General features: G+C 58.3%; 1 protein-coding gene across 4 annotated transcripts; it reads right to left on the bottom strand.

The window, feature by feature from the left end:
* Positions 1-1,390: 1,390 nt before the first annotated feature.
* On the bottom strand, positions 1,391-8,313 carry thap7 (THAP domain containing 7). 4 transcript variants are annotated; one of them, XM_088646494.1, is made up of 6 exons: positions 8,219-8,313; positions 6,091-6,171; positions 4,565-4,720; positions 3,885-3,974; positions 3,107-3,739; positions 1,391-2,943 (listed from the first exon to the last, which is right to left on the bottom strand). In XM_088646494.1, the coding sequence occupies exons 2-6, from the start codon at positions 6,168-6,170 to the stop codon at positions 2,478-2,480; spliced, it is 1,425 nt and encodes a 474-aa protein (XP_088502620.1). In that variant the 5' UTR covers position 6,171; positions 8,219-8,313; the 3' UTR covers positions 1,391-2,477. The 4 variants fall into 4 exon arrangements, with proteins under 4 accessions (XP_088502620.1, XP_088502616.1, XP_088502617.1 ...); XM_088646490.1 differs by having other exon boundaries at positions 1,391-3,739; XM_088646491.1 differs by lacking the exon at positions 8,219-8,313 and adding an exon at positions 7,949-8,186 and having other exon boundaries at positions 1,391-3,739.
* Positions 8,314-9,528: the final 1,215 nt, after the last annotated feature.

Genomic DNA, 9,528 nt, shown 5'->3' with positions numbered 1-9,528 from the left:
GGGGTGTTACCCCAGTGTCCTGGCCAAATTTCCCATTGGCCCTGACCAATCATGGCCTCCTAATAACCCCCCCTCTATGAATTGGCTCCATCCCTCTGCTCTCCTCCCCACTGAGAGCTGGTGTGTGGGGAGCGTTCTGGCGCACTATGGCTGCCGTCGCATCATCCAGGTGGGGCTGCACACTGGTGGGGGTGGAGGGGATCCCCATTACCTGTAAAGCACTTTGAGTGGAGTGTCCAGAAAAGCGCTATATAAGTGTAAGCTATTATTATTATTATTATTATTATTAATCTGCACAGGTGCCATGAGGTGCTTATTTGCATGCATCAGCTCCAGTACAAAAACAACAAAGGAAACCACAAAACATCAGCACATGCATCTTAGGGCAGGGGGGAAAAAAACGTCAAGAGTTCGGTAATCTGACAGCTTGTGGGAAGAAACTGTTTCTGAATCAGGAGGTTCGTGCCTTTCTGCTCCTATAACGCTTCCCGGAGGCAAGGGCGGAGAAGAGGCGGGAACCAGGGTGACTGGTGTCCTTGGCGATACTCCCAGCCTTCCTTGAGGCAGCGAGCAGTAAAAATGTCTGACGTAGAGGGGAGCTGCTCTCCGGTGAGGGACCGGGCCGGCCCGCTCACCCCCTGTAGCGCCTTTCCGGGTGATTACCCCACTGTAATCGCGCAGGTGGGGAGCGGGGCGAGGACGGGCCGAGGTCTTCCAACGGGCTGAGGAAGAGGAGGCGCACCGGTGCGTTGTTTCGCCGTGAGCTCCGGGCATCCCACGAGCTTCTGTCCCGCTGATCCAAAACGCGGTTTGGGTTCCTGATATCGGGGCCCCTTCGCCGAGTTTCAAAAGGGCGCTTCGTCCTGGTTATCCTGGCTGTGGGGTGTGTGTGTGCAGTGCATTGACAGCAGTATCAGGGAGGGAGTGGAGACGAGCCAGAGACCTGAAGCACTCTGGGGAGGGGGGCTATTGAAGCTCAGCTGTGAACAAAACGTGTTTTTGTTCACCCGAGCGACGTAGACGACGTTGTGTCACCAGTCTTCCTGCCCCCTGTAGCGCCAGATCGCTGGGGCTGCTGCAGGGGTGTGGAGAGAGGGATGGGTCGCTGTGTTCGACGGCGCCCTGCCCAACCACAGCCTGTTGCAGACCTAGAATCCAGGGGTTCCCAGTGCTGGGGCTGGTGATCCCCACACACACACACACACACACACACACCTGCTGGTTTCTGGTCCAGTCCAGCCCTCAGCTACACCATCAAACCCTCCGCTGACTTAACCATGATAAGAGCGCAGGTCACACAGCAATGTTTTGCAATGATTCTCCTGCAGGGTGTGGATGTTGTGCAGGTTGTGCAGCACGCAGATTAAATTAAATTGCACAGACCAGACAGTGGGAGCTGCAATGATCACATTATAATGTGTGAACTACAGTTTACAGCAGGGGGTTCCCAGTGCTGGGGCTGGTGATCCACACACACAGACACACACCTGCTGGTTTCTGGTCCAGTCCAGCCCTCAGCTACACCATCAAACCCTCCGCTGACTTAACCATCATCCGATTCATTTGAGCTGTTTGTTCCCCAGCTCTTGCACTGGTTTCGTGCTCCAACCTGTTGACCTTGCAAGTGGAATAAAATCCCCAGCTTGTGCCTAGAAACAGGATGCAGGCGTTCCAACGGAGAAACTTCGGAGACGCAGGGGGGGTTGGTCAGCTCCCAAAGGGCGGGAGGGAGTGAAAACCAGTAGGTGTGTGTGTGGGGGGCGGGTTCACTAGGACCAGGACTGGGAACCAGTGCTGTATTGGGCTGCGTTGGGCCAATGAACAGCTCTCGTCTCACGCCTACCCCCCCCTCAAGACCGCAGGCAGGTGTTGGGGGGCACCCCCCCCCCACTCCACCACCAGACAAAGTCTGAACCGACTTCCTCTCCGCCCTGAACAACCGCAGCAAAGCAGCGATGAACCTGTCCCATCACCCGCCCCTCTGTTGTCGTTTTTTTTTTTATTATTATTCTCTTGGGGTACGACTTTGCAAACGAAGCCCGTGCACCTCCCGGGGGGAAAGGAACCCCCCCCCAAAAAATGCATTTTCTGAGGTTGGCGTGCTGATCTCGGGAACAGTCTCCTGGTCCCCAGGGAATGAAACCAGGGGGGGTTGCACGAGCTTGTAAGGGGTCTTGGTGAACCCCAGCATCCTGCGAAGTCTTCGGGTGGGGGCGCAACGATGTCCCCGATGCCGAGCGGTGCGCTGGGATCGCTGCCGCGGCTCCGTAGTAAGACCCAGCGGGACCCAAGGGAAGGGACGAGGGAGGAAGTGCTCTTTCCACCCGTAGGGCGTCCCTGCTCAGACCAATCACCACCACGGGGCTCGTGCGTTTCTCTCTCCTTTATTTCTGCCGTTACAGTCGCCGCCCCTCAGCTGACGAACTCGCTGCTGAGCTGCAGCTGAAACCCCTCCAGGTGCTCCTTCAGCCTCTCCTTCAGGTCCACGCCGGCGCCGGCGCCCCGCCCCTCCGGGGCCTCGCCCTGGCACCCGGGCCGCGGCCCCGCCCCCCCGCCCCGCGGCCGCCCCGCCGCCCTTCCCGCCCCGGGCCCCTCGGGGGGCGATCCCACCGCCGCCACCACGACCGCCCCCCCCTCCCCGGGGTCGGCCTCCGCGTCCGGGAACAGGACCAGCCTCCCGTCCTGGCCCTCCCACACCCAGTAGATCCCGCCCCCCTCCTGCTCCTGGGGCGGCTCCGGCGGCGGCGGAGGGGGCGGGGCCAGCGGCTCCGGGGGCGGGACTTCCTGCCGCGCCCTTCCTGTCTCCGGCGCTTTCGGGGCCTCCCTCCCCCCGGGCTGGGCCGCGCCCCGGGCCCCCCCCGCCCCCTCGAGCTCGGCCTCCTCGCCGGCGCAGTAGTAGTAGTAGCAGCACTCTTCCTCCCCGGCCTTTCCCTCGCCGTGGGGCTGCCCTCCTCCTCCTCCTCCTCCTCCTCCTCCCTCGCCCCCCGTGAGCCGGAAACCCTCCTCTCCCAGTCTAACCCCTCCCTCTCCCAGCCTGCACTGCAGCTCTGCGCCGGCCGCCCCCTCCTCCTCCTCCTCCTCCTCCGGCCCGCAGTAGTAATACCACTCCTCCTCCTCCTCCTCCTCCCTCGCCCCCTCCCCCTCCCCCTCCCCCGCCCCGGGGATGGGCTGGGCGGGCCCCCCCCGGCCCCGGCCCCTCAGGAGCAGCAGGGCGGCCGCCAGCCGGTGCCGGAGACGGCTCTCCCGGCGGCGGCAGGCGGACAGTTGGCGCTGGGCCTTCTCCAGGGCCTCGGCCGCCGCCTCCGCCCTCCGCCGCCACAGCAGCGGGCAGCCCAGGGCGTAGCTGTGCTCGCGGGCGAGGTAGTGGCCCGGCGGGGGGGGCAGGCGGCGCATGAACTGGGACGGGGAGGGGGGCCGGGCTGGGGGGGAGACGGGCGGCGCAGGCGGGGAGGAGGAGGGGGCGCTGGGGACGGGCTGGGAGCTCGCCCTGCCGGTCCGGGGGTCCCTCTCTGCGCCCCACTCCTCCCTCTCGGGCTCAGGGGTCACGTGGGGGAGCGTGGGGCCGGCGCTGGGCGTGGCCTCCGGCGAGCTGGCCCCGCCTCCCACGGCACCCCGGGCCCCCTCTCCTCCAATGGGAGCCCCGCCGCCCTCGGCCCCCTGCGCCGCGATTGGCTGCCGCGTGGCTCCTGGCTCCGCCTCCTCGGCGCTGGGGCGCAGCTGGGCGGGGCCCCTCTTCCGCCTGGGGGACACAGAGGAGGGAGAGACGGGCTGTCACACACACACACACACACACACACACACACACACACACACACACACACACACACACACACGCTGAGGCCCGGTCCACTCGGGGGCTGGGGGGTGCGGATCTGGCCTCTTACCGGGGCTGCGGGTCCGGCGCGTGGCGGCGCCCCCTGGTGATGGACTCGAAGAGGGTGGGGACGGAGTCCTCCTTCAGCCTGCGGTACCCGCTGGGGGACAGAGGGAGACAGTGCAGACAGGCTTCAGGACATTAACAATCCCAGGGTGTCTCTCGACAAGAGTAGGGGTGTTACCCCAGTGTCCTGGCCAAATTCCCCCCCTGGCCTTTACCCCTCATGGCCTCCTAATAACCCCCCTCTCTGAACTGGCTCCATCCCTCTGCTCTCCTCCCCACTGAGAGCTGGTGTGTGTGAGAGGACTGGAGCATCATCCAGGTGGGGCTGCACACTGGTGGGGGCAGTGGGATTCCCCCTGACCTGGGAAGAGCTTGGAGTGGAGGGTCCAGAGAAGTGTTATATAAATGTAAGCAATAATAATTAATCATAAATTAGTGGAATTTACTTTACAGGATTGTACAAAGAACAGGGTGCCTGACATTGGGCCAAAAAAAGAACTAGGCTTCCAGATCTGGAGTAGGTCCTGGGGTGTTGAGGGGCCTGGCCCTTAACACTGCCAAACCTTTTACCAGGTGGCAGGAGGGCTGGGCGGGGTCCTTTGTGTGTGCAGCTGCTGGCGTTCTTGGCGTTTCCTGCCCGTCTGCGTGTGTGTGGGGCGACAGCGGCCGCCGGGGCCCCCTGACCTGACTCCCGCCAGCTCGAAGCACTCCGCCCGGAAGTGTTTGGAGCAGAAGTAGATGAAGTGGCTCTGGGGGTCCCACAGCCCCCGGCCCTGAGGGTCCGTGCGCCGGGAGTTGGCGATCCACAGGGAGCGGCGCGGGTTCCCTCGCTTGGGCAGCCTGGCGGGACAAGAACGCGCGGGGGGTTAACGGAAGTCAGGGTCACACGCCGGAGTCAGGGTCACGCGCAGGAGTGAGGGTCACGCGCAGGAGTGAGGGTCACGCGCAGGAGTGAGGGTCACGCGCAGAAGTGAGGGTCACTCACGGGAGTCGGGGTCACGCATGGGAGTGAGGGTCACTCACGGGAGTGAGGGTCACGCGCAGAAGTCGGGGTCTATCGCGGGAGTGAGGGTCACACACCGGAGTCGGGGTCACTCGCGGGAGTGAGGGTCACGCACGAGAGTGAGGGTCACGCGCAGGAGTGAGGGTCACGTGCAGAAGTCGGGGTCACTCGCGGGAGTGAGGGTCACTCACGGGAGTCGGGGTCACGCACCGGAGTCGGGGTCACTCGCGGGAGTGAGGGTCACACACCGGAGTCGGGGTCACTCGCGGGAGTGAGGGTCACGCACCCGAGTCGGGGTCACTCGCGGGAGTGAGGGTCACGCACGAGAGTGAGGGTCACGCGCAGGAGTGAGGGTCACGTGCAGAAGTCGGGGTCACTCGCAGGAGTGAGGGTCACTCACGGGAGTCGGGGTCACGCACCGGAGTCGGGGTCACTCGGGGGAGTGAGGGTCACACACCGGAGTCGGGGTCACTCGCGGGAGTGAGGGTCACGCACCGGAGTCGGGGTCACGCGCAGGAGTGAGGGTCACGCGCAGGAGTTGGGGTCACGCGCAGGAGTTGGGGTCACGCGCAGGAGTTGGGGTCACGCGCAGGAGTGAGGGTCACGCACGAGATTGAGGGTCACGCACAGGAGTCGGGGTCACACACAGGAGTCGGGGTCACGCACGGGAGTGAGGGTCACACACTGGAGTCGGGGTCACGCACTGGAGTCGGGGTCACGCACGGGAGTTGGGGAGAGGACTGGAGCATCATCCAGGTGGGGCTGCACACTGGTGGGGGTAGTGGGATTCCCCCTGACCTGGGAAGAGCTCTGAGTGGAGGGTCCAGACAGGCGCTGTATAAGTCTAAGGGTGGTTATTATTATACAGTAATGGACTCTCTTACTGTGGTATAATAAAGTACACTGTTGTACTGGAGTACCAGTCATGGCCTCCTAATAACCCCCCTCTCTGAACTGGCTCCATCCCTCTGCTCTCCTCCCCACTGAGAGCTGGTGTGTGGGAGAGGACTGGAGCATCATCCAGGTGGGGCTGGATTCCCCCTGACCTGGGAAGAGCTCGGTAAGGCTAATTGATTATTTATAAGAGCGCACCGTGCGGACCGACAGGCTGTGTCACCAGTGGAGCGTGCCGCGGTGCAGTGTGAATGTGTGTGTGTGGGGCCTCGACACCAGTGGCTGAGGAAGAGCTGTGACCAGGGTGACTCACCGGTGGAAGGTGATACCGGCGCTCCGGGTGTCTCTAGTGTCCCGAGACTTACAGCCAGTGGCAGAGCAGTGTCTGGGCATCCTACCAGGAACAGAGAGGGGGGTTAATACAGACACACTGACTGGACACTCCAGTACATTAACACTGCACTGAGAGAGAGAGGGGTTCATACAGACACACTGACTGGACACTCCAGTACATGAACACTGCACTGAGAGAGAGAGGGGTTCATACAGACACACTGACTGGACACTCCAGTACATTAACACTGCACTGAGAGAGAGAGGGGTTCATACAGACACACTGACTGGACACTCCAGTACATTAACACTGCACTGAGAGAGAGAGGGGTTAATACAGACACACTGACTGGACACTCCAGTACATTAACACTGCACTGAGAGAGAGAGGGGTTCATACACACACACACTGACTGGACACTCCAGTACATTAACACTGCACTGAGAGAGAGAGGGGTTCATACAGACACACTGACTGGACACTCCAGTACATTAACACTGCACTGAGAGAGAGAGAGGGGTTCATACAGACACACTGACTGGACACTCCAGTACATTAACACTACACTGAGAGAGAGAGAGGGGTTCATACAGACACACTGACTGGACACTCCAGTACATTAACACTGCACTGAGAGAGAGAGAGGGGTTCATACAGACACACTGACTGGACACTCCAGTACATTAACACTGCACTGAGAGAGAGAGAGGGGTTCATACAGACACACTAACTGGACACTCCAGTACATTAACACTGCACTGAGAGAGAGAGGGGTTCATACAGACACACTGACTGGACACTACAGTACATTAACACTGCACTGAGAGAGAGAGGGGTTCATACAGACACACTGACTGGACACTCCAGTACATTAACACTGCACTGAGAGAGAGAGGGGTTCATACAGATACACTGACTGGACACTCCAGTACATTAACACTGCACTGAGAGATAGAGGGGTTCATACACTGACTGGACACTCCAGTACATTAACACTGCACTGAGAGAGAGGGGTTAATACAGACACACTGACTGACTGGACACTCCAGTACATTAACACTGCACTGAGAGAGAGGGGGGTTAATACAGACACACTGACTGGACACTCCAGTACATTAACACTGCACTGAGAGAGAGAGGGGTTAATACACACACACTGACTGGACACTCCAGTACATTAACACTGCACTGAGAGAGAGAGGGGTTCATACAGACACACTGACTGGACACTCCAGTACATTAACACTGCACTGAGAGAGAGAGGGGGGTTCATACAGACACACTGACTGGACACTCCAGTACATTAACACTGCACTGAGAGAGAGAGGGGTTAATACAGACACACTGACTGGACACTCCAGTACATTAACACTGCACTGAGAGAGAGAGGGGTTCATACAGACACACTGACTGGACACTCCAGTACATTAACACTGCACTGAGAGAGAGAGGGGTTAATACAGACACACTGACTGGACACTCCAGTACATTAACACTGCACTGAGAGAGAGAGGGGGGTTCATACAGACACACTGACTAACTGGAGACCACTGTACGTTAACACTGAACTTGGAGATATATTATTTCTACTGTCTCTTCTCCACACACCCGTAGAAACACCTGTAGATTTTGTTTACAACGGCTTCCCTCTTATTATTGTACACCCCACTGGTTATTTGCGAGTTAATGCGCCGAATGTCAAGTCGGGAGAGGAGTGAAGCGCGACTGTCGCCCCCTAGCGTCCGTCCCGTGTCACGACGCCCCTGCCGTCTCCTCGCTACGTCACTGTAGCGAACCCCGTCTGCGCCTCTCCCGCTATCTCTCGCCTTTTCTTTACCTTACGATTCGTCTGTCACCCCTCGAGTTATGAGGGGCCTTTATTTCAGCAGCCCCTCCACTCCAGTCTGTGCTGTAAGCAGGGTTTTGTTTTCTTTAGGCGATGTTTTAGAAATATCCGTTGTTAGAGTACCGCCGCCTGCCCCGCCTGACCCCGTGCGTGTCGCCCCGGTGGTGGCGGCGTTTACCGCGTCAGTGCAAGGCAGTTGCGCGGCGAGGCCCACGGTCCGAGGACGTTTTTTTGGTGCAGAAATGGATTATATTCACTCACCTCTCGGGGACCCGACCTCACGAAGATGGCCGCCGTCTCCTTCCTCTCTGCTGTCCCTGCGCAGGAAGTAGGGCCCACCCCCCTCTCTGACGTATCAGACCACGCAGGGCCAATCAGAGCCGAGTTCGCGTGTGAGTGACAGCCCGGCCCACCTATGGCGGAGCCCCCGTTTCCACATGTAACCCTAATTCTTGGAAACTGGGGTTTCATTCCGAGTTCAACTTTCTCCATCGGCTTTTCACGCAAGAAGGCAAAACAAGCAGGGGGGGGAAGGGGGGAGGGTGAAATATATTTTCCTACTGAAACTGCTAAAATTAAATCTCACTCATAAGCTCTGGAAAAGATGCATTCTTGTTAAAAATAATAATAATAATCAACTTTATTTTATAGGGCTTCTCAAAGCGCTTTACAGAATGACAACAGCAGCAACAACAATTAAAAAGAAACAATAAAAAACACACAAGATAAACATGATGAGAATACACAGAGGAGACCATAGACAGTGGTACTAAATACAGCAGGAGCAGAGGGGTGAGTTTTGAGTCTGGATTTGAAGGAGTTTAGGGAAGGCGACCTGTCTGTAGAATTTTTGTTTGATGTTAATTGTATTTGTGTTGCTTTGGCAACACTGATTTCACTCACTGGCCATGCCAATGAAGCATCTTGAATTGAACTGAGATTGATTCTCTGATACCCCTGGGGAATGAGTTCCAGACCTCTGGGGCGCAGCAGGAGAAGGCCCTGGCACCCCTAGAGTGTAGACGGGCTCGGGGGGGACAGACAGGAGACCAGAATCAGAGGAGCGAGGTGGGGAGCAGGGCGATAGCAACTCAGACAGGTACTGAGGTGCCAGGCCAAGCAGAGCCCTAGAGGTGAGCGGGAGGACTTTCAAGTCAAAATGAAACCTGACAGGAAGCCAGTGCAGGGACTCCAGGACAGGAGTAATGTGATCACTGGCGCTAGACCTGCTCAGGATTCTGTCTGCCGGATTTTGGACATACCTTCAGGTTGTTCACTGTGGATTGAGAAACCCCAGCGAGCAGAGCTTTACGGTAGTCTGGAGAAGACAAGTGTGTAGGGGGTAACGGCAGCAGTTTTTAGGACTTCTGGTACAACAGCAGTGCTCAAGGATTCCTTTATTATATTGGGGACAAAGGGACAGAGAGAAAAAATAAACAGTACTTTAAACTGTAGTTAACAGACCCTCAGAGGAGCAACAGAACATGACAGAAGTTGGTGATCCTTTACGTAGAAAAATTATATAGGAACAAGTAATAGGTTTATTCCATGCTGAAAAAAGAAGAAAGAGA

This window comes from Lepisosteus platostomus, chromosome 9 (assembly GCF_059453375.1).
Source record: "Lepisosteus platostomus isolate fLepPlt1 chromosome 9, fLepPlt1.hap1, whole genome shotgun sequence".
NCBI lineage: Eukaryota > Metazoa > Chordata > Actinopteri > Semionotiformes > Lepisosteidae > Lepisosteus > Lepisosteus platostomus.
This window is presented reverse-complemented; position numbering and strand designations above follow the sequence as displayed.

Excerpts from the sequence above, each read along its gene's own strand:
- thap7 (XM_088646490.1), bottom strand. The coding sequence starts at position 6,170 with ATGCCCAGACACTGCTCTGCCACTGGCTGTAAGTCTCGGGACACTAGA. Across the intron at positions 4,721-6,090 it reads GCCGGTATCACCTTCCACCG|GCTGCCCAAGCGAGGGAACC; the intron begins GTGAGTCACCCT and ends TTGTCCCGCCAG. Across the intron at positions 3,740-3,884 it reads GCGCCGGACCCGCAGCCCCG|GCGGAAGAGGGGCCCCGCCC; the intron begins GTAAGAGGCCAG and ends TGTGTCCCCCAG.